General features: G+C 42.4%; 1 protein-coding gene across 1 annotated transcript; it reads right to left on the bottom strand.

The window, feature by feature from the left end:
• Positions 1-5,319: 5,319 nt before the first annotated feature.
• On the bottom strand, positions 5,320-23,564 carry LOC139313098 (vomeronasal type-2 receptor 26-like). Its single transcript, XM_070938480.1, has 4 exons — positions 23,398-23,564; positions 20,963-21,254; positions 8,601-8,730; positions 5,320-6,224 (listed from the first exon to the last, which is right to left on the bottom strand). Exons 1-4 carry the CDS (start codon positions 23,562-23,564, stop codon positions 5,320-5,322), a joined length of 1,494 nt encoding a protein of 497 aa, XP_070794581.1.

Genomic DNA, 23,564 nt, shown 5'->3' with positions numbered 1-23,564 from the left:
GGCAAAGATACATAGGTGGTTAGAAAAGATGATAGGAAAACATGTAGATTTTAAACCTGAATTGTTTTTATTAGGTATAATATCTGAAGATAAGAAAAGTACATATTTAATATTACATGTCTTAACAGCAGCGAGGATTATTTTCGCATAATTATTTTTGGAAAAATGAAGATATACCATGAGATGAAGAAATAATCAAGAAGATACTAGATTGTGCAGAAATGGATAGATTGACATTGAAAATGAAACAGAAAGAGGATGTAGAATATTATCAAACATGGAATTTATTTTACCAATGGTTGGAAAAGAGGGGTGGAGGTTAAGAATGCAATTTGTATTGTTAAGCAAATTAAATACTTAGTGTTTATTAAGCACTAAGAATGTATTTAATAGAAAATCAATAAAATAAAATATTTTTTTTAAAAAAACCTTTATACAGAGAATAAACTTCACCAAAACGGTGGATGCACTTTTTTGAAGAATAAATTAGGAAGTTATTTCTCTTAACAAGCAGAGCATTTCAGAATTATCTTATTATCTATCTCTTTAGGTTTATCTTGATACATGAAATGCAGCATGCCTTCTCTAAATCACATTCTACTGATAGCCCCCACCACCCAAAAAAACCCCAACAACTTTGGTTTCTGTGGTTTGTCTACTCCATACTGCATCCCATGGAGCCCCCTTACCTGTGGGACCTGGAAGATGCTGAAGATGGAGGCCATCTGCCTTGAGGATTGGGAGTTGAGACCTCCGATGACAGAGAGCAGAGGGTGCTGCCTGTCACAGGTATAACCTGGAATCACATAGTCTTGTGTGGAGAGAAGGGAGAGGCTGATTAAGGAAATCTTCATCTCAAGTTCTCGATTGTCATAGATGTTGAAGCCGAGTGTGATGTTGGGCAGGAGAGCCAAATCTTTGTTGACCTCTCTGACTGCAAACACCAAAGCTAGGAGAGGCTGGTATTTTTCAGTCGGGCTTCTGCAGTGAAAAAAAAAAATTAGTTATAGGAAAGATTGAAAATGCTGTTGAAGTTTGTCTTGCCTTTTGTGTTGTTGTTTGGAGCATGTCCCAGATTTCATTGGGTTTGTGTTTTTTTAAAAGAATGTTCTTGATTAAACGGGGATGGTCTTGCGAGACAAAAGACAAAAGACTTTTTGTCCAAATCATGGACTGTTTTATACCCCTCTATCATTGCTCCCATCTTCAGTTTCCTCCAGTGGCTGTAATTCTTCCCACCTGTTCCTCAAAACACAAATCAATTTGGAGCTGTTTTGGAGAACCTTCTTCAGGTCTGGTAACCATTGCTGACCAAATGACCTCATTTGTGGGTCATTTACTGAGGGTCTTTATTGATGATTAATGCTGACTACAAAACTCAGTTTTATTTTCTGTTTTCAGTATCCTACACTGAAAACCTTCTGCCCAAATTAACATTAAAATATGGTAAGACCACATTTGGAATTCTGCATCCAGTTTTGGTCACCACGAGGTAAAAAATAAAAGAGAGAGAGATGATGAGAGTCTAGAAAGAGTGCAGAGAAGCAAAACAAAGATGATTAGGAAACTGGAGACTAAAACGTAAAAAGAACAGTTGCTGGAATTGGGTATGTGTAGCTTAATGAAAAGAAGGGCTAGGGGTGAGATGATAGCCATCTTCCCATATCTTAGGGGTTGCCATGAACAAGAGGAAGTCAAGCTATTCTCCAAGGCACCTGAAGGTAGGACAAGAAGCAATGGATGGAAATTAATCAAGGAGAGAAGCAACCTGGGAGAAATTTCCTGACAGGTAGAACAATGAATCAGTGGAACAAGTTGCCTCCAGAAGTTGTAAATGCTCCAACACTGGAAGTTTTAAAGAAGAGTTTTGAAGAAGAGATTAGACCATTTGTCTAAAACGGTATAGGGTTTCCTGCCTGACCAGGGGATTGAGCTAGAAGACTTCCAAGGTCTCTTCCAACTTCGTTTTCTGTTCTGTTCTGTTCTGTTCTGTTCTGTTCTGTTCTGTTCTGTTCTGTTCTGTTCTGTTCTGTTCTGTTCCATACATTACATCAATTTCTTCACTAGACCAGCACCGTTTCTTATGTGTTGTCTCTCCTCACTTTTTTCTCCTCACTCATTTTCCTGATGAGAAATTCTGAAAAAAATTGAGAATTCTAGAGTAGAGTATAAAGTAAGGTAGTTTGGCTCTTTATTGAAAAAAGCACAAAAATTTGAATTGCACAAGGACAATGCCAATATAAAATAAAAAAGAATAGAATTCTTCATTGGCCAAGTGTTATTGGACACACAAGGAATTTGCCTTCAGTTCATATATTCTCGGTTACATAAAAAAATACATCCATCAAGAATCATAAGATACAACACTTAGTATCATAGGATGCTAAATAAGCAACCAACATAAATCATACTAGGTAACTAAATAAAACAATATAAATCATAAAGATACAAGCAAGAAGGTTATAGTCATAACTAGAAAGGAGATAGATAATAGGAAGGATAAGAAGAAGAATAGTAATACAGTCTTAGTAAATAGTTTGACACTGTTGTGGGAATTAGTTGTTTAGCAGAGCGATGGCATGGGGGAAGAAACCAATATTATAAGGATCAGAATTTCTGATAGGAATCCCTTAAATCCCAAAGAAAGCAAACAATTATCTACATCTATCCCATCCAGGTGAAATGTACCACCTTGGTAAAACACGATGGTATGGGTTTTTACGAAAGACTGGGCCTTCGTTGAGAAAAATTGTGATTCCCAGAGCCAAATTCCCACTAATAACGAGATCACCAGGCTTGTAATACTTCTCCTCAATAAACAAAGGCCATTTCATGACACATCTGGTTTGCATCCTCTTCACAGAAATTGGAGGCAGGAGCCAGAAGAGTAGCAGCAGCAGGAAAGGCAACCTGGTCATTCCTGTCATCTTCCCACCTAGATCAGAAATCATGGATTGTGCAGAAGCTGAATTGCAGGTAACACTTGAAAGCTCAGCAGAGTTTAAGCACAAGAGAAACTATGACACCTGAACAGCCCCAGGGCAAATTTATATCGACAATGCTTCCTCTTACTTATATTTGGACTCTAACCAAAGAGGCAATGAAAACACATGAGTCTCTTCAAACCCAGGAGTTATTCTTTGCAAGACCAATTAAGATTTCATGTCCAGCCCCCACCTGGAGGGCTCAGAGGTATTTTTTAGAGCAGGTTGTATCTCAGAAGATTTTTGTGGGTAGAAATCTACAGGGGAATACATTGAGAATGACTGTTCTTCTGATAATTGCAAGGAACAGCCATTGTCTTACCCACTTAGCAACAACTTCTCTTCATACAGCAGCATGGAAAACATGTTTGTGTCTCTTGCTGTAATGTACAGGGCAGATGGACTTGAGAGTCATGGTGTAATTGTGTATTTGGCCTGCATGAAACTCAAGCTCCCGCACACAAAGTGGATTTTGGCCTGTGACATAGTTTGCTCAGATAGTATGAGAGCTAATGGGCCATGGTGGCACATGGCAATTAGCTATACCTTGGTAAGTATGAGCAATCATGCCAATGCTTGGATAGAATGGATGGTTTATTTATACAGGTAGTGCTCTACTTAAGAAGCAGTCACTTATCATAATCTCAAACTAAATTGTCCCCCCCAAAAATAACTACCTATGACCCTGTTTCAAAGTTGTGGCTATTGCAGCACCCTTGTGGTATTTAGCCCTTATGACCAAGTGCAGGAACACTCCACCAGACATATCTCCCTGGGTTTCTGTACCCATTTATCCACCTACAGCCTGCTCAGGCTACGTGCAACATATGCAATGCTGGCCTTTAGTTTCTACCCACCCAGCCACTCAGACTTTGTAGGATTCAACCTTTGGGTCAAATAGCATCCAACTTAACTGTCTGGGTTTTTTGTTTATTTGTTTGTTTGCTTTTGCTTTTGCTTTTGCTTTTTGTTTTGCAGTATTTGAGAGTGGCGCCCAGCCTGATACAGGATCAGTTTTCTTACAAGGATAATCTCATGGTAAACTCATGCTACTATGTCCCCTCTAGGCAAGTTCAGAACTATATGTATTACAAGACATATGTCAGGGTTCTGACAGATGCCCTAATTAAACCATCAGCCTCGAGCCAGATTTCAAAAGAAATCCAGTTATTTATTAGGAGCAACATGTTGGACATACCCAAGTGAAGTCAGCTCTGCCCCATATAATTTACAGCCCAACTATGACCCTGTTTCCCACCTCCTCCCAGGGTGTGTCATAAATCACATTCTCCAACGGAGCACTTTCACGGGCTGTAGAGATCACGCCTCTCCAGCTGGTTCCGGTACCCTGGGATACAGCCTTGAGAAAGGTATGCATGAAATGTGCTTCTGGTTGTTGCTGACATGCTGCTCCGTCAGTTTCCCCACTGCCCCTCCTGCCTATGGCAACTCAAGAGCAGGCCAGGAATGCTTTACAAGTTGACAATGTATTACGCATTTCAAACTTGTTAGGTTTGAACGTGCTTATGCTGTTCCAGCCATTATTGCTTCTCAACTTGCCAATAATCAAGGGGGGGAGGTTAGGGTAAGATTGGAATGCCAATTCTAGACAACAACGAGAAATCATCCTGTGGGAACCAAGGTCATTTAAACAGGTGCTTTGCAGAGCCATTTTCTCACAACAACACTTTGACACCTAATTGGACAATGTGACCTGCACTGATGTGGGGAGAACAGGAAGGAGAACAGGAAGTTAAATCCAGAGCAGGTGTGATGAAGGGTTAGCGTTATGGTTAGAGTAAGAGACCATCATACCACCCTGTCTTCCTCCCTATTCAATAGTGAATGAGTCACAGTATATTCTGTTTATTCTAACTCATCCTTCCTTTCTTTTTTCCATCCATCTTCCTTGTTCATAAAACTTGGAAAGGATAAAAAATTGTAAGATTGGAACCACAAAGAAAATATTTATTAATAACAATTTCATATCATTTATTTATTAATAAGGTACATTAATCTGTTTAATAGAGAGTAAAAATCTGGGTCATTTAAGTTGTAGGGAAAAATGCTAATAGTTGATTGAATTAAAATCCTAGTGAGGAACTCAACAGAGCCTCAGGGATCTATGAAAACAAACATGCATAAAAACGCAAAAAGTAAAACCAAAGCAACACATTAATGTACAATAAAAGGGTAGGAGTTTGTTACTGATTAACAGATACCTTCTGATTAGTCACATCACTTGATTTCCAAACCCATCTTTCTTATTTTGTCATTTTTAAGAAATCAGATTAAATACAAAAATCAAAATAACAGTTCCCAGTCACCGCATAAATCAGCAGTTCTTATGCCTCATTATATTCTCTCTGCAATTCAGATCGGGCCTCAGCAGGATAATATAGCATTTGGGGAAAAAGATACAAGCCAAGAGACCAGCTCCAGAGGCCAAAATGGAGAAGATCTCCACAGCCACCATGGACTTCCCTTTGGTGCTCAGGTAGGTGGGGAGGAAAGTGATCCAAACACTGCAAAAGACCAGCATGCTAAAGGTGATGAATTTGGCTTCGTTAAAGCTGTCTGGCAATTTCCTGGCCAGAAAAGCCACAGAGAAACTGACAAGGGCCAGGAAACCCAGATAGGCGAGGACAGCATAAAACATGAAAGCTGAGCCTTCCTTGCATTCTAAGATAGCCTCTTTAAACAAGGAGTGAAAATCCAAGTTAGGAAATGGGGGAGAAATTGTCAGCCACAGGATACAAAGAATTGCTTGAATCAAAGGACAGACTAAGACAATGGAGTTGGTCAATGGTTTCCCTAAGAATTTCCTTGTCTTGTTTCCTGGCTTAGTGGCCATGAAGGCCAGAACTACCATGACAGTTTTTGCCAGGATAGTGGAAACTGCAAGGGAGAAGAGAATGGCAAAGGCAGTTTGTCGGAAGAGACAGGTGAGCTTCCCAGGTCGACCAATGAAGAGGAAGGAGCAGAGGAAGCAGAGCAGGAGGGAGACCAGGAGGATGTAGGTGAGATCTCGGTTGTTGGCCTTAACAATCGGTGTGTCATGATGTTTAAAGAAAACCACCAGGACTGCAAATGTGGTCACAGAGAGACAGAGAGCAAAAGCAACTAACGTGTATCCCAAAGTCTCTTGATAGGCCAGGAAGTGGACTTTCTTGACTTTGCACTGGTCCTTGTCCTTGTTGGGATATTGGTCTTCTGGGCAAGGATCACAGTGGGCTGCATCTGAAACCAAGAGTCATTCTATAAGCATTCTACATAGATCTGCAGTTAAGAAGGTCTCTTCCTCTCCCTTCCAAGTTTCTTTGGGGTGGCATGGATGTTCCTTTTCTGCAATTATCAGTTTAAAAAGAAAATGATGGAAGGACCCCCTGGGCAACTTACAGTGTCATAAAAAGGGCAAATCAACCTTCATTCAGGATGACCCTGGGAACAGGCTAGGAAGAGACAAGGATCTATTCAGTTCCAGCTGAGTGTCAGGGTTCCAGTTAACATACCCAAAGGAATCAAAACTCCAAGGCAGGCGTATTCTTCAAAGTATAGATTTATTAGGTATGTCATATTGGCACATCTGGTGAAACCCGACTCTAACCCTCCCCCTTAGGTTTCCCCCTAGTTAAAAGTATCATTTGCTTTCCCCCACCGATGCAATCCACCACGTAGTCCAATCAGGTCACAGTCCAAAGGTTAGTTGGTCTCAGATCCCACCTCCTTGCACCTGGTGGGAATGTCCTTAGTTCTCAGAGCAAAGAATTTTATTTTGGCTACAATCTCCCAGCTATCTCTACCTTCCTCCTCCTGTTCCCACAGCTCCACTCATCTTTGCTGTGGCAGCCCTGAAGGTGCCAGGGGAAAATGGCTTCAAGACTGACACTGACCTGGTCAGTTTCCTAAGGAGAAAAAGGCACTTCTATAACTACTGTGGATTTCAATATAGCAATAGTAATAGTACTTAGACTTATATACCACTTTACAATGCATTACCGCAGTGGTGAAATCCAATTTTTTTTACTACCAATTCTGTGGGCATGGTGTGGCTTGATGGGTGTGGCTTGGTGGGTGTGGCTTGGTGGGCATGGCAGGGGAAGGATACTGCAAAATCTCTATTTTGACCCCACTCCAGGGGAAGGATAGTGCAAAATCCCCATTCCCTCCCCACTCCTGGGGGAAGGATATTGAAAAATCTCCATTCCCACCCCACTCTGGGGCCAGCTAGAGGTGGTATTTGCCGGTTCTCTGAACTACAGTAGGAATGAAAAGGCCCAACCAGCTATGACAATAAATATAGAAAGGTTCTGCTGAAAAATTATGACTGTTTGAAGCACTTCAAACAGTCTACCAAAAATGATAACAATAACAAAAAAATATTTTGATCTACTGAATGGCTTCCTAGATCCTGGAAGATCTACATTTTTTTTTATTGAAAAGTTTTATAGAAGATACAAACATTTTCTCACCCCCTCCCACCCCCCTTGCCCACCCACCCATCCTTTCCCCCTCCCCCTCCCCTTTCCCCCCCACCCCCCTCCCTAGACTTCCCAGAACAAGCACAGGGTATAGCATTCACAAACATAAAACTAAAATATGCTAACAATTTGTTGGCTTCATATTCTCCCTAGGTCTTTAACTCCTTATAACTCAAAACACTATAAACATAAATTAAAGATTAAAAGTATTTCATTCATAAGATATATGAAACTTCTTAGTCTGATACTTGTTTTGAATATAGTCAATCCATCGTCTCCATTCCGATATATATTTTTCGTTTGAGTGATCTTTAAGATATGATGAAATTTTTGCCATCTCTGCCAAATGCGCGACTTTTAGTGTCCATTCCTCAATAGTAGGTGGATCTTCTTTCTTCCAATACTGTGCCACCAGTAACCTGGCTGCTGTTATTAAGTTTAAAACCAACTTAGTCTCTGTCACAGTACAGTCCGTAACTCTTCCCAACAAAAAAAACCTGTGGTGTAAATTTGATCTTTTTCTTTAAAATATTTTGAATAATCCACCATATTTTTATCCAAAAAGCCTTAATTTTTTTACATGTCCACCATATATGAAAATACGTAGCATCTTCACACTCACATCGCCAACATTTAGGTTGTACATTTGGATACATACAGGCTAGTTTTTTTGGATCTAAATGCCATCTATAAAACATTTTATAAAAGTTCTCTCTTAAATTTTGGGCTTGTGTAAATCTTACATTTCTAACCCATATCTTTTCCCATGTTTCCATCATTATTGGTTCTCCTATATTTTGTGCCCATTTTATCATACAATCCTTGATTAGCTCTGTTTCTGAATCTATTTCCACTAATACATTATACAACCTTTTTATGTGCATTTGACTTTCGTCTCTTATTTGTTTTATCAAGTTCTCATCCTGTTGCAAAATACCAATTTTCTGATCTTCTCCCCATCTGGCCTGCAGCTGTCCATACTGAAACCAAGTTCTAATTATTCCTTCTTCTCTTAATTGTTCCATAGATTTTAGTTGTAGTCTAACTCCTTCTTTATAAAGGAGTCCTTTATAAAGGACTTCTTTATAAAGGAGATGTTCTTTATAAAGAAGATCTACATTGAAGTCTGCTCTACCTGTCTGATTAGAGATGGCCCCTTCTGGACAAGTATCACATTGGTAGCAGCAAACTTGCTCGCCTTGTGGAACTCTTCTCCTCTCTCCTGCCTGGCACCTCTTCATGCCACACCTGGCAAAGGGCACCTTCTGAAAGAGAGAGAAATGAGAGAAATGCTTGTGATGGCATAAGCAATGAGCATGTTTGATTTATTCTTTTCCACATTCCTATTTCCATGTTCAGTATCTCTTCCAAAGAAATGATTTGCCAGAGTCTACCAAGAACAGCGACTAGGACATTCAGGCCACTGGCACTCCGACCTAACAATGGATGCTGGAGATTGGACCTGGGATCTCAGCCTCAAAGGAAGGCTTGTGACACTGAGGTACAGAATCACATGGGTGTCATGCCCCTGTCGAAGCCTGAATCTGTAGAGGAAGACAAGCTGGAACTGGAGACATCAAGGGGGTGGCTTCGTTGGCTTGGGAGGAAAATGGGGAGGGGCAGGCCCAGTCAGGCCAGGGCCTTTCAGGATTGGGACGGCTTGTAGGCAGGGAGGAAGGGGGGCAGGATGACCAAGAGAAGCTAAGCAGTGATCATGAGAGACCGAGCTCAGACAATGAGCAAAGACGACCCCCTCCTGATCCTCGAGCACGGAGAGTGGAGAGAAAGCAGGAACAGCTCAGGTTGACCTGACTACTAGGGAGGAGAGTGCCCCTCTCCTCTCCACAAGGCACACCTGGGGACTGAGACTTAAGGAGATGCTGTGGGGAGGGGCATTTGTTGGGGGAAAAACACTGAATTCATGGAGTGTTGTGTGCCATTGCCGATGTTGGATGTTTCATGGACTTCTCGCTTTGTTCCTTTGCTTCTTGGACTAATTGACTTATTCCTTTGCCCTGCTGGATTTCTTGTTTGCAGCTGTTGTGCTCCCAGTGTAGTGCCGGACTACTTGCAACCAAAGGCTGCTTGGAGGTGTGAGTGTGTGTGTGTGTGGGTGGGTGTGATCACTTTGCTTGGGAACTTGCCAGAAACGTGGGAGCATTTGGGGAACACTTTATTTATTTATTTATTGGTTCGATTTATATGCCTCCCTTCTCCGGAGACTCAGGGCGGCTTACAATGCATTAAGCAATAGCCTTCATACTTTTGTATATACCTGCTTAGTAGGGCTTTTGGGCCCCCCCAAGCGGTGTTCTTTTTTATACAAAGTCATCTTATTGCCCCCACAATCCGGGTCCTCATTTTACCTACCTCGGAAGGATGGAAGGCTGAGTCAACCTTGAGCCTGGTGAGATTTGATCTTGCAGTAATTGCAGGCAGCTGGTGTTACTTAACAGTGCTTTAGTCTGCTGAGCCACCAAGGCTCTTTGAGCAATAAAGGGGCGGTTTGAACTGACAGCTGACTGTGTTGCCTCTGTACCATGCCCTGGGTCATCACAGTAAGATGCAACTGAATGAGAATGGTCCATGGATATCACTATTGCCTATTGTTGCCTGTTATAATTGCATCCTGCGTTTTTAGCAGATTTTTCCCCATTCAAACTTTTTGTGGACCTGCCGCAAATCAGACCTCTAATCTATTGCATGAAAAGCAAATTTTTACAAAATGGCTCGAATATGTTCAGATTCTATAAGAGCCGAAGTGGCACAGTGGTGAGAGTACAGTACTGCAGGCTACCTCAGCTGACTGCTAGCTGCAGTTTGGCAGTTCAAATTTCACCAGCTCAATGTTGACTCAGCCTTCCATCCTTCTGAGGTGGGTAAAATGAGGACCCAGATTGCTGGCCATATGCTAACTCTGTAAACCGCTTAGAGAGGGCTGGACAATGTGACATCTGCCTCCCATGGACTTTTTTATGGCCTCATGATTCGCCTAAGGTGCAGCCACCGGAGTCTCTTCCTGGCCCGTGGTCCTGTAGATTGGTGGTTGTCATCAATGCTTCCCAATTGTAGAGGGATATACCCTGGATCTCAAGTCTGGTATGGAGTCGGACGATGACTGCGGTTCTTGGCCCTTCCCAGCTTTTGTGAGAGAGTGGCTGGTGTCGACATCTGGCCCCTAAATGGCTTAAGACTCCATCCACTGTTGTGAGAGAGCAGTGGAGTTTATTGACTTGGACCTGATTGGATATCCCTTTTCTGGAATTTGGACCAACTTTTAACCCCCTGGCCGTGGGCCTCCCCCGATTATTATAAATGTATTCGCCAGCGGAGCTTCTTATTCTGCGAGATTCCCCCCTCTTGCAGGTGTGGCCCTCCACTCGATCGAGGGCCTACCTTTATGACGGACTTTGGCACCCCGAGAGGTGGCATGTTGCAAAAAGGGGATTGAGGGGTTTTCTGGGGAAATTTTTAGATAGATTTTTAAGGGGTTCTAAGGGGCGGGACGGTTGTGTGGGTTTGGGGGTTAACCCATGGGGGGAGGGGTCTGGCCCAGCTGCCAGTCAGGCCATGGAGGGTATGGATTCTTGGGGTAAGGGGGGCATTAGCGTTCATTCTGCTGAGGGCTTTTCCATCAATACGCTGAGTGGGAGGGGCAGATATGGCAGGAGCAGGGGGCCATATCATGTGATGGGGGTGCGCACTCGCTATCTCCGAGCGGTGGCATGCCCCGGTCCCCATAGCCCTTCTCGTTCCCCAGGCTGTTCAGACTCTCAGGGCCCGAGCCTTCAGCTGTTGTTGTGCAATGCCAGGTCCATGGTAAATAAAGACCCCCTCATTTGCAATCTTATTCAGGAGAGGGGAACGGACCTGGCAGGTATTACAGAGACCTGGTTGGGCCTGGAGTGGGGAGTTCCCCTCATGGATATGTGCCCACCAGGCTTCCGTGCATTCCACCAGCCAAGAGCTCAGGGCAGGGGTGGGGGGGGGCGGCGATTATTATAAAGGAAGGTCTTGATCCGAGGGAGACCACTGTTCCACAGATAACCGGATGTGAGTCCCTTTTTGTGAAGTGGGGCCATGGAGTGCAGAGGGGCTTGTTGATCACGTACCTGGCTCCCTGCCACGTGGCAACGGCCCTGCCTGAGCTGCTCAACGTCATAGCCGAGGTGGCGGTTGATACCCCCAGACTTTTGGTCATGGGGGATTTCAACCTGCCATCCATCAGTGAAACGTCTGAGGTGGCTCTTGAGTTCATGGCTTCCATGACAGCCATGGACCTGACTCAGTTAATTCAGGGCCCTACTCACACAGGCAGGCACATTCTGGACTTAGTTTTTATCTCTGGTCAGTGGTCGAGTGGCCTTGATACAGGGAATATAGTCATCGAACCCTTGTCATGGTCTGACCACTCGCTCCTTCAACTTGACTTTCTAACCTCTACACCCCGCCGCAGGGAGGGGGGACCGACTAGGTGGTTCCGCCCCAGGCACCTGATGGATCCTAATAGGTTCCAGATGGAGCTTGGGCCCATTCCTGAGACTCTGGCTCATGACTCGGCTGAAGACCTGGTGGCCGCCTGGGACAGTGCAGCCGCCGGAGCTTTGGACCATGTAGTGCCTTTGTGGCCTCTGACCCGGCACCAAACTCACCTAGCTCCTTGGTTCTCCGAGGAGCTGAGGGAGATGAACTGCCAGAAAAGATGCCTGGAGAGCGGTTGGAGGACCAACCGTTCCGAATCCGACCGAATACTGGTGAGGTCTCACATTAAGACCTACCTAATGGCGATAAAAGCGGCAAAATCTAGCTATTTTGCCACCCTTATTGCATCATCAGATAATCGCCCAGCCACCCTGTTTAGGGTGACCCTCTCCCTCCTCTATCTGGGAGCGCGGGATGATCCTTTGCAGGGTCGAGCTGAGGATTTTGTGCAGTATCTGTATGATAAGATCGCTCAGATTCAGGAAGGCCTGGCCTCTGACTGGGTAAATCTGGACGGGATGATTGAGGCAGGTCTTGAGAGTGTTATCTGGGAGGAGTTTGATTCTGTGACTCCCGAGGACGTGGACAGGATTCTGGGATGGCTGAACGCGACCACATGTTTATTGGACCCGTGTCCCTCCTGGTTGGTGCTGGCTTCCCAGGCGGTTACACGAGGCTGGCTCCAGAGAATTATTAATGCTTCTCTGAGCGAGGGTGTCCTACCAGCCACCTTGAAAGAAGCGGTGGTAAGGCCCCTCCTCAAGAAGCCCTCTCTGGATCCAGCTGTTTTGGCTAACCATCGTCCAGCTTCCAACCTTCATTTTATTGTGAAGGTTGTTGAGAGTGTGGTGGCGCGGCAGCTTCCACAGTACCTTGATGAAGCTGTCTATCTAGATCCGCTCCAATCCGGCTTCAGGCCTGGGCACAGCACGGAAATGGCATTGGTCGTGTTGGTGGATGATCTCTGGAGGGCTCAGGATAGGGGTTGTTCCTCTATCCTGGTCCTGTTAGATCTCTCAGCGGCTTTTGATACCATCGACCATGGTATCATGTTGCACCAGTTGGAGGGATTGGGGGTGGGGGGCATTGTTTTGCGGTGGTTCTCCTCCTACCTCTCTGACCAGTCGTAATCTGTGTTGGCAGGGGGGCAGTGGTCGACCCCGAGGCACCTTGTTTGTGGGGTGCCACAGGGGTCGGTCCTCTTGCCCCTTCTGTTCAACATTTATGTAAAGTCGCTGGGTGAGATCATCTGTGGCTTTGGGGTGGAGTTTCATCAGTACGCTGATGACACTAAGCTGTACATCTCCACCCCAGGCCACCCCAATGATGCCCTTGAAGTGATGTCCCAGTGCCTGGAGGTCATGTGGGCCTGGATGGGGAGAAACAAGCTCTGACTCAACCCTTCCAAGACCGAGTGGCTGTGGCTTCCGGCATCCCGATATAGCCAGGTGGTGCCATCGCTGGTTATTGGGGGCAAATCACTGGCCCCCACGGAGAGGGCTCACAACTTGGGCATTCTCCTGGATGCACGGCTGTCTTTAAAAGAGCATATGACGGCCATGGCCAGGGGGGCTTTTTATTAGGTCCGCCTGATATGCCAGTTGCATCCCTTTCTGGAGTGGGACTCCCTACGCAAGGTCACTCAGGCACTCGTCACTTCCCACCTGGACTACTGCAATGCTCTCTACATGGGGCTTCCCTTGGGGTGCACCCAGAGGCTCCAGTTGGTCCAGAATGCGGCCACGCAGGGGATTATGGGAGCAATAGGGCGCTCCCATGTGACACCTCTCCTGCATGAGCTGCACTGGCTTCCGGTGGTCTTCCAGGTGTACTTCAAGGTGTTGGTGACCACCTTTAAAGTGCTCCATGGTTTAGGGCCGGGGTATCTACAAGACCGCCTTCTGCCGCCAATAGCCTCCCACTGGCCAGTTCGCTCGTACAGAGAGGGCCTCCTCAGGGTGCCGTCGGCCAGACAATGTCGGCTGGTGACCCCCAGGGGGAAAGCCTTCTCTGTGGCGGCACCTGCCCTCTGGAACGACCTACCCCCAGAGATACGCACGATACCAGACCTCCGGACTTTTTGTCGGGCCCTGAAAACTCATTTATTTCACCTAGCCGGGCTGGCTTGATCCCATCCTTTCGGTTTTAATTTGTAATTGGTTTTAACTGGGTTGTTTTAAATTGAGGGCCAAAATTATTTAATGTCTTTTAAACTGTTTTTTTTTTAATTTTATATGTTATGTTTTATCTCAGCTGTTCACTGCCCTGAGTCCTGTTGGAGAAGGGCGGTATAAAAATCAAATAAATAAATAAAATAAATATAAGTCTAAGTGCTATTGCTATTGCTATTCAGTAACCCAATTTCCAGTTAGAAAGTTGTTCTTCATCCCAGGAGAGAATTCATCTTTCCTGGATTTTACAACTCACCTTTGTAGCCAAGATGATTTGTTTAGAGTTAATGCTGAAATCCTGACCTGGTGGAGCCCTGGGATCTATCTCTCCAACTTTCACAGGGACAAAAGATCGATTGGGGAGGAAAAGCCAATTGAAAAGATCATAACGAGCAGATCCCAGTCCATTTTCTGAGAAGGAGACTTCAACTCCAGCACTGTTGTTGAACTGGACTTTCCTCAAACTGGAAAGAATCTGAAAGAAAGGATGTCTTCAGAAACTGGAGTTCTTGGCTGACAGTCACAGGTAAGACATCACGGCTTATTTTGTTCTATGATGGCCATCATCTTAAGAGTATTGTGTATATTTGAGAAGCTAGTAGAGGTCCCTTGGTGGAGATCTAAGCAAACATAATAACACCAAATATGTGACTCCTTCCTCAATGCTACAAAATGTTCTGTTTGTTACTGGGCATTTGTATCATTGTTTCTTCGACCCTAGTTTTACCAGAATGATACCTACATTCAAAGAATGTACTGCCACGTTCCAAATTTCATTATACAGTTTTGTTCCTGTGATGCATTTTTAAATATATATTTTAACCCAATGGTCTTGTAAATGACAACTGCATTTTAGGAATGATGAAATATTTTGGGTCACAACTGTGTACAATTCCACTGATTTACCCTTCCTGATAATCAAACAGAGCAGAATGCAGGAATGATGAAGTGGGGCCATATGGAAGGAAGTGCCTGCCCTGCTTTATCACTTTACTGTCCAAAGAGGTCCAACATTTAGCTATTGATGAAAAAAGTCTGACAGATTTCAGACAAAGAAACTTTGGATCCTGCTGTGGATCCAAAGTTGACAAATCAATGATAGTATCATAGGGCCAGATCTTGGAGGTCTTATAGTCCAACCATTTGCCAAAACAGGAGTCCTTACACAATTCTGGACAAAATGCTTTCCAAACTTTTCCTGAAACCCTCCAGTGATGGAGCATTCACAACTCCTGGAGGCAACCTGTTCCACTGATTAATTGTTCTCACTGTCCAGAAATTTCTCTTGATTTGAAGGTTGAATTTCCCCCTGACAAGCTTCTTGTCCTGCCTCATTTGCTATGGAGAATAAATTAATCCTCCTTTCATTGTGACAGCCCTTCAAGTTTTGGTAGACGGCTATCATATCTCCCCTGAGCTTTCTCTTCATGGGCCTAAACTAGTTTCCTTAGCTGTTTATCATATGACCTGCTTGGATAGCTCTGCAGACTAAAGCACTGTAATTTAACACCAGCTGTCTGCAATTAAAGTAAGTTCGAATCTTGCCAGGCTCAAGGTTGACTCAGCCTTCCATCCTTTCTAAGGTAGGAAAATTGAGGACCCAGTTTGTGGGGGCAATAAGCTGACTTTGTATAAAATATACAAAAGTATGAAGGCTATTGCTTAACGCACTGTAAGCCGCCCTGAGTCTCCAGAGAAGGGCGGCATATAAATCAAATTTATATATATAAAAAAAAACTTAGCCTCCAGACTCCTTATCATCATTGTTGCTCTTCTCTGCATTCTTTCAAGGTCTTCAGCATCTTTTTGTACTGTGGTGACCAGAACTGGATGCAGTATTCCAAATGTGGCCTCACTAGTGCAGTACAGAGAGATACCATCCCTTCTAATGATCTTGATGCTATTCCTCGGTTGACGTAGCCTAGAACTGCATTAGCTTTTCTGGCAGCTGTAACACACTGTTGATATTCACATTTAAGTAGTGATCCAACAGGATACGTAGAACCCTCATACATTTATTCATACAAGCTGAGTGGACACGATCTTGTAGATGACCCTCACTCTTTCAAGGACCTTGGTGTACTCATCTCTAATGATTTAAGTGCCAGAGCTCACTGTAACAGCATTGCTAAAAAAGCATTAAGAGTTGTTAATCTAATCTTGCAAAGCTTCTTCTCCGGTAATATTGTACTGCAAACTAGGGCATACAAAACCTTTGCTAGACCAATTCTCGAATACATCTCATCTGCCTGTAATCTGCACTGTATATCAGACATTAATACAATTGAGTGAGTCCAGAGATATTTCACGAGAAGAGAAGTCCTCCACTCCTCTGCTCACAACAGAATACCTCATTCCACCAGGCTTGAAATTTTGGGCTTAGACAATTTAGAACTACGCTGCCTATGGTCTGACCTAAGCATAGAACACAAAATTATCTGCTACAATGTCCTATCTGTTTATGACCACTTCAGCTTCAACCGCAATAATACATGAGCACACAATAGATACAAATTTAAGGTAAACCGCTCCAAACTCGATTGCAGAAAATACAACTTCAGCAACAGAGTGGTCAATGCCTGGAATACACTACTTGACACCGTGGTTGTTGTGACCCAGGCCCAAGTAAGTAGTAGGAAAATCAGTCAATGAAAAAACAAACAAACTTTATTCGAACAGCTGAGAATTACTTCATTCCCAGTGTTGTTCAACTAAATTAAAGCAAATTCCTCCCAACACAAATTCCTCAGTCCTATCGCAAACCTTGGTCCAATTAGGCAAACTGACAAAGGCCTTTCTTGGCAAATGTTCAGAAGTCACAGATACAAAAATAAATACAAGACGTAGATGAAGAAGAAGACAAAGCTACCAGCGTTGTTTTCTGGCAAAGCCCAAACGCCATTGCTGGTCTGTTTTAAGCCTTATGGGAGGGGCCAATCATCTCTTGGCCCTACTCCTGAGTTGTCCTCTTTGCTTGAGCTGCTCTTGCCTTCTGGCAGCTCTTCTCATGCGTGCACTAGGAACAGGCTCCTCCTGCTCCTCTGCCTCACTCCTATCAGTCTCTGGAGGCTTTGGAGTCTGCACCTCACTCCCCAATGGCCCTGGCCCCATCTCTGCCTCTGATGCAGAGCCCTCATCCAGGCCTTCCCATGTTTTTCCTCAACCTCATCGCTGTCCGCAGGCTGTTGGCGGACCACAACAGTGGTTGCATCCCCAAACTCCCATAACTTAATAGGCTATTGCTTAATGCATTGTAAGCCGCCCTGAGTCTCCGGAGAAGGGCGGCATATAAATCAAATTAAAAAAAAAAAACTTTAACCTTAGACTGTCTGCTGTTGACCTCACCCCATTTCTAAGAGGTCTGTAAGGGGCGTGCATAAGCGCACGAGCGTGCCTACCATCCCTGTCCTAATATTCCTTTTTACTTACCCTTTTCACATATTCAAATTATGTTTATACTTATATCTGTTATCTCGTACATGTTTGACAAACTAAATAAATAAATAATACATTTATTATTGTTAAGCCATGCATCTTGACTCTATAGCTATGCATTTGGTTTTTCCTGACAAAGTGTAGGACCTTATTTTTCCAACACTGAACTGCATCTTTGTTAGATAGGGCCTAACCCTCAAATCCATCAAGATCCTTCTAAATCTTTAGTTTATCTTCCATAGTATTGGCAATTACCCCATTACTTGGTGCCATCTGCAAATTTGATGAGTTCCCCTTGTATCCTATCATCCACATAATTTATGAAGATGTTGAAGAGCACTGGGCTCAAGGCAAAACCTTAAGGTACCTCATGGCATGCTTCCCTTCATGTAGATGTAGGGCTATATGTTGAGTGTGGTTGGTCAGCCAACTGTGAATCCATCTGGTGGTGGTACTGTCTATTCTACATTATTCTATTTTACCAAGAAGTAGGCTGTGGTCTACTTTGTCAAATGCCTTACTGAAGTCCCAATATACTATATCCATAGCATTTCTCTGATCCATTAATTTAATCACTTTATCAAAGTAGGCAATAAGGTTTGTTTGGCATGATCTGTTTTTAACAAACCCAAAAGCTTACATTCAAATAACAAGCTAAGCAATGCAATCAATGAAAAAATGAACAAATGGGGTGGGGTTTATTTATTTATTTATTTTATTAGTCATATTTCTATGCCGCCCACTCTTTGAGGACTCTGGGCGGCTTACACCAAAGACAGTATACTAAATAGCATATTGCCCCCAACAATCTGGGTCCTCATTTTACCCACCTCAGAAGGATGGAAGGCTGAGTCAGCCTTGAGCCGGTGAGATTTGATCTGCTGATCTGCTGAACTAGCAGTCAGCTGAAGTAGCTTCAGTACTGCACTCTAACCACTGCGCCACCTCGGCTCTTATGTAAGATGTAGGATGCTAAGTCAGAGAAACATAAACTAAGGTGATTCTGCAAATATGCCTGCTAGGGTTTCAATTGACCTGCTGAAGTATGTTCCATAAATGTACCGAGATTGTCAGCTTGCTCTGGGCTTACATTTTCTCTCCAGAATGACCACTCCATGGTCATTCCAGATTGAATAATCCATTGAAGACCTTTCAGAACTTTATAGGAAGGTCTTTCCTCTGTAGATCCTATGGACAAGTGGTTTGGTTTACCCTTATACCCTTTTTCAACAAAACATTATACTTAGTTCATATTGTTTTTCTGTTTTAATAATTGCTGTGTTAATATGCTTTGAGATAAAATGATATGGTAGCATGTAGACATTTAATCAGTAACTGAGGAAATGCATATGGGGAGCTTCCTCTCTAAGGATCTGTGGACTGGATAAAAAGTCATAGAAATTACCTGCCATGACTGGACATTTGAGATCCTCTTTCCAAGCCTCATCGTAGTTGGCTGGGTTCTTGATCCATACAATGCATGTAATGAGTGTGCCAAAGCATAAATGGCATTATAGATATTGTAACTTTCACCTGTCATCCTTGTTTCAAAAATGTAATTTGGCAGATTGCGTAAATTCTCTTTTCCTGTGCATTGTTTTTCCCCCTTTGGAGGGCTCTTGCCTGGTTTGTGAATCTTGCAGCGAAAGACTATTTCCCACCATATCTGGAGAAAGACATCCCCTTGTGGGGTCAAAGGGTCTAATGACAGGATGAAATGTCTGAATTCTGAGACATCCACGGTGTGGACCCTAAAATGCAAAGCCCCTTGGAACGGCTTTACAACTTGCAATATGTCTTGAGACTGCACTGCACTAAGTTTCCAATGAGAAGTTAAGATCCAAACTTTCCAAAATGGTGTCTTTCTTATTTTTTCATGTGTATACAGAGCCACCTGTATACTAGTAATGCTACTAGAGTCACCAAAGAGAATAATCACTTCGGTTTTAGACCAAGTTGGGAAAATGTGAATTAATTTTGTCATTGTGCTATAAATATTAGTTGATTTCAACATTTCAGTGAAAGACAGGCATATCTCTTTCTGTTTCAGAATTGGCATCAGAGATGAGATGAAACGTTCTCCACTGTCATCTTCAGGGGCCACCAGACCAACCCAGTTCCACTGGAAATGCAGGAGAAGCTGGACTAAACCCACATACTGAGAAAATTCATTGGGGTTAATCCGGAAGAAGGAAGGATATATTTTTCTGTCTGCCTGAGTGAAATCAAAGTCAGCACCAAACTAAAGAGAGAGAGATTCATCTTTCAAAGACAAAGTAAAGGTTTATGGTGACTTTAGGGCTCACAACTGTATAGTTTCTTGCCCCATCAGTCAGGGTGGCTCACTTTGAGTGGCAGGCTTAAGCTTCTTCCCTTCTTAGGAAGAGACACCAGTTACATATATTGCCCAATTGGGACATGTCATAGAATCATACAATCATAGAATAACAGAGTTGGAAGGGACCTTGGAGGTCTTCTACTCCAACCCCCTGCCTCCAACCCCCCTACACCACTTCAGACAATGGTTATCCATCATCTTCTTAAAAACCGCCTTCTGGAGGCAAATTGTTCCACTGATTAATTGTTCTCACTGTCAGGAAATTTCTCCTTAGTTCTAAGTTGCTTCTCTCCTTGATTAGTTTCCACCCATTGCTTCTTGTCCTGTCCTCAGGTGCTTTAGAGAATAGCTTGAGTCCCTCTTCTTTGTGGCAACCCCTGAGATATTGGAACACTGCTATCATGTCTCCCCTAGTCCTTCTTTTCATTAAACTAGACATACCCAGTTCCTTCAACCGTTCTTCATATGTTTTAGCCTCCAGTCCCCTAATCATCTTTGCTGCTCTTCTCTGCACTCTTTCTAGAGTCTCCACATCTTTTTTATATCGTGGTGACCAAAACTGGGTGCAGTATTCCAGGTGTGGCCTTACCAAGGCCTTATAAAGTGGTATTAACACTTCACATGATCTTGATTCTATCCCTCTGTTGATGCAGCCTAGAACTGTGTTGGCTTTTTTGGCAACTGCTTCACATTGCTGGCTCAAATTTAAATGGTTGTCCACTAGGACTCCAAGATCCCTCTTACAGTTACTACTATTGAGTAACTATTGGCATTACTGTGTGAGAAGCAAAGGGAACAAACCATCAATCTGATACATGGAATAAACTGTGAAGAAGGAATAGCTATCCTTTTAAAGAATAAGGTAGGAAGGAATCCCTCTTGGTAAGTACAACATTTCAGAATGATCTTATCTTTCTATTTGGGGTTACATAAAAACAACTTGATACATAAACTATAAAAATGAATTCAATTATAGCACATATCTTTTGATGTGCCCCTAAAGTTTTATGTTTTCTGTGTATGCTTCTGATGTTTGGCTACTCCATATTTTCTCCTGCGGCGCTTCCTTACCTGTGGGACCTTGAAGATGCTGAAGATGGAAGCCATCTGCTTTGAGGATTTGGACTTCAGACCTCCAATAACAGAAAGCAGAATGTCTTGCCGGTCACATTTATAACCTGGAATCATTTGATGTTGTGAGGAGAGTAAGAAGAGACTGATCAAGGAAATCTTCCTCTCAACCTGGAAATTGCTATAAATGTGGAAGCCAAAGGTGATATTTGGGAGGAGAACCAGATCTTTGTTGACTTCTGCGACTACAAACATCAAGGCTAAGAACTGCTGGTAGCTTTTGGATTCATATCTGCAGTTAGAAAAAAAAAACAGTGGTGAAAATTACAGTAAAGCTTGTGTTGGTGTTTCCTTTGTCTTTTTTTAAAAGTGTTATTTGGAGCAGAAACTCCCAAGTTTTGTTGGATGTGGGTGTTTTTAAAGGTTATTCTTTAATTAAATTTAGATGGCCTTGAAAGAAGGAATAAAAGTCTCTCTCTACATATCATGGATCATTTTATACCCCTCCATCATCTCTCCCTTCTTCACTTTGCTACAGTGGTTATAATCCCTCCCAACTGTTTCTCTAGCACTCTAATCAACTTCTTTGCCCAGAAGTTAAAAAATTCTGGATTAAAATACAAAAATGGCTAAAAGAAATTACACACTGTAAAATAGAATTTAAACCTAAACTGTTTATTCTGGGGATTATTAAAGGAAATTACCCTAAAAGGATTAAATATTTAATCATTCATATAACTACAGCAGCAAGAATTGTTCTTGCACAAGCCTGGAAAATGTCCATTATACTAACAGGCTGTGCAATAATCCGGAAAATTTTCGAATGTGCAGAAATGGACAAACTTACTTTAGAATTAAATAATAAGGAAGACTTGGCATACTACTTAACTTGGGAAAATTGGTATCAATGGATAGAAATTAAAAATAAGGAATGTATAGAATAATATAAGATATAAAATGTGTTTAAATATGTTGATTAAGTAAGAATATGCCGGAATAGATGACCAAAATTACGAATTACGTACTGTCAGAAAGACATAGAATTGTATAATTATTACGGATGTATTTTTGTTACAGATGTATTTTAACTTGTATTTTTGGATTTTAAATGTTAATAAAGGTTTATATTTAACAAATATAATGTTTTTAATGTTTTTAATTTTTCAATGTTTTTTTAATTATTTTTTAAAATGTATTGTGAGCCGCCCTGAGTCTTCGGAGAGGGGCAGAAATTAAATTAAATTAAATTAAATTAAACCTCTCTCTACATATCATGGATCATTTTATACCCCTCCGTCATCTCTCCCTTCTTCACTTTGCTACAGTGGTTATAATCCCTCCCAACTGTTTCTCTAGCACTCTAATCAACATGATTCATGGTAGAATCACTTTCTTCAGGTCTGAAGAACCATTGATGAACACAAGATCTCCATTGGTGATCACAGCATAGGTGTACTGGAGTCCATTATTCATAAGCATCCCTGATTCTAAAACTGGGTTGTAATTTTTTCAATATCCCACAATGGAAAAGGACTGAGCTTTTCTTTGAGTTTTGTATTTACTCAATTTCTACAGCCACCTGTTGGGCATGAAAGACCAAGACCATATGTGAATAAAACTGATTTATTAATACTCATGTATATGCATAGAAATCATCTCAACTAACACCACTATTTTGGCACTAAATAAGGGTCACAAAATTCAAAAGGGGTTTGACTTAGTTCATTTGTGACTACCCTGTTTTCCCCAAAATAAGACATCCCTTGATAATAATCCCAATCGGGCTTTTGAGCACATGGCTTATTTCAGGGTTCAAAAAAATATAAGACAGAATTTTCATTTTGGGGAAACACGGTATGTAAAAATTCTAACCCTCTTTTGACTCCACTCCCAGCTCTGCCACTCTTTCTTCTATATCACCCAAATCAACCAAGTGACTCTGGGTGGCTTAGTTGAGTTTTGCACTTTTGAGAGTAGGCAACAGAATTTCATTTTTAAATTTAATTATTACAACATATTTTCCCCATGTTTCTTATTTTTACATTGTCTATATTCAATCTCTATCCATTGATGAAATTGCCCCAATATGTTGTAATACTCCGATTCTTCCTTCCCTCTAATTGCTAATGTTAATCTACTCATTTCTGCACATTCTAATATTTTCTTAATTAGCTCTCCCTTTAAATTTGTACCCAGATGTTACACTGATTGATTAATGATGAATTGTTTGTTTAAAAATAAAAATAAAAAAGTTATTTAAAAAAAAGAATTTCATTTTTAATGTGTGTTAAAGGAAGGAAAAAAGGGAAAAAATGGAAATAAAAGTTATCTTATTTTATTTCAACTGTACTAGGGCATGTAATTCTGAAAAAAAATCCCTGGATCCAAAATAAACCAGTCATCTTACCCCCTCCCCACCCCAAAGTGAAACTTACATCATTTTATAAGTAAGGAGGAATGGGTCGTTTTGAAAGTCTGGGATGCTGGCAGAAGAAATGGTTGCCAGGGGCAAATTCCCACCAATAATCAGATCACCAGGCCTGTCATATTCCCATTGATCTTGAATCTGTAAAGGGTTTCTGAAAATGCATATGGTTTGCAT

Source organism: Pituophis catenifer, unplaced genomic scaffold (genome assembly GCF_029215685.1).
Source record: "Pituophis catenifer annectens isolate HBS135680 unplaced genomic scaffold, rPitCat1.0.hap2 SCAF_1, whole genome shotgun sequence".
Classification (NCBI taxonomy): domain Eukaryota; kingdom Metazoa; phylum Chordata; class Lepidosauria; order Squamata; family Colubridae; genus Pituophis; species Pituophis catenifer.
The sequence above is the reverse complement of the archived record's forward strand: the minus strand, read 5'-3'. Positions and strand labels throughout refer to the sequence as shown.

What these genes read in the sequence shown, in the direction of transcription:
- LOC139313098 (XM_070938480.1), bottom strand. Translation starts at nt 23,564, where the DNA reads ATGCAAACCATATGCATTTTCAGAAACCCTTTACAGATTCAAGATCAA. An exon ending in GCATCTTCAAGGTCCCACAG is followed by an intron (nt 8,731 to 20,962) that starts GTAAGGAAGCGC and finishes TCTCTCTTTCAG; the next exon opens with AAGGTGCCCTTTGCCAGGTG. An exon ending in GGCCATCTCTAATCAGACAG is followed by an intron (nt 6,225 to 8,600) that starts GTAGAGCAGACT and finishes TCTTGGTTTCAG; the next exon opens with ATGCAGCCCACTGTGATCCT.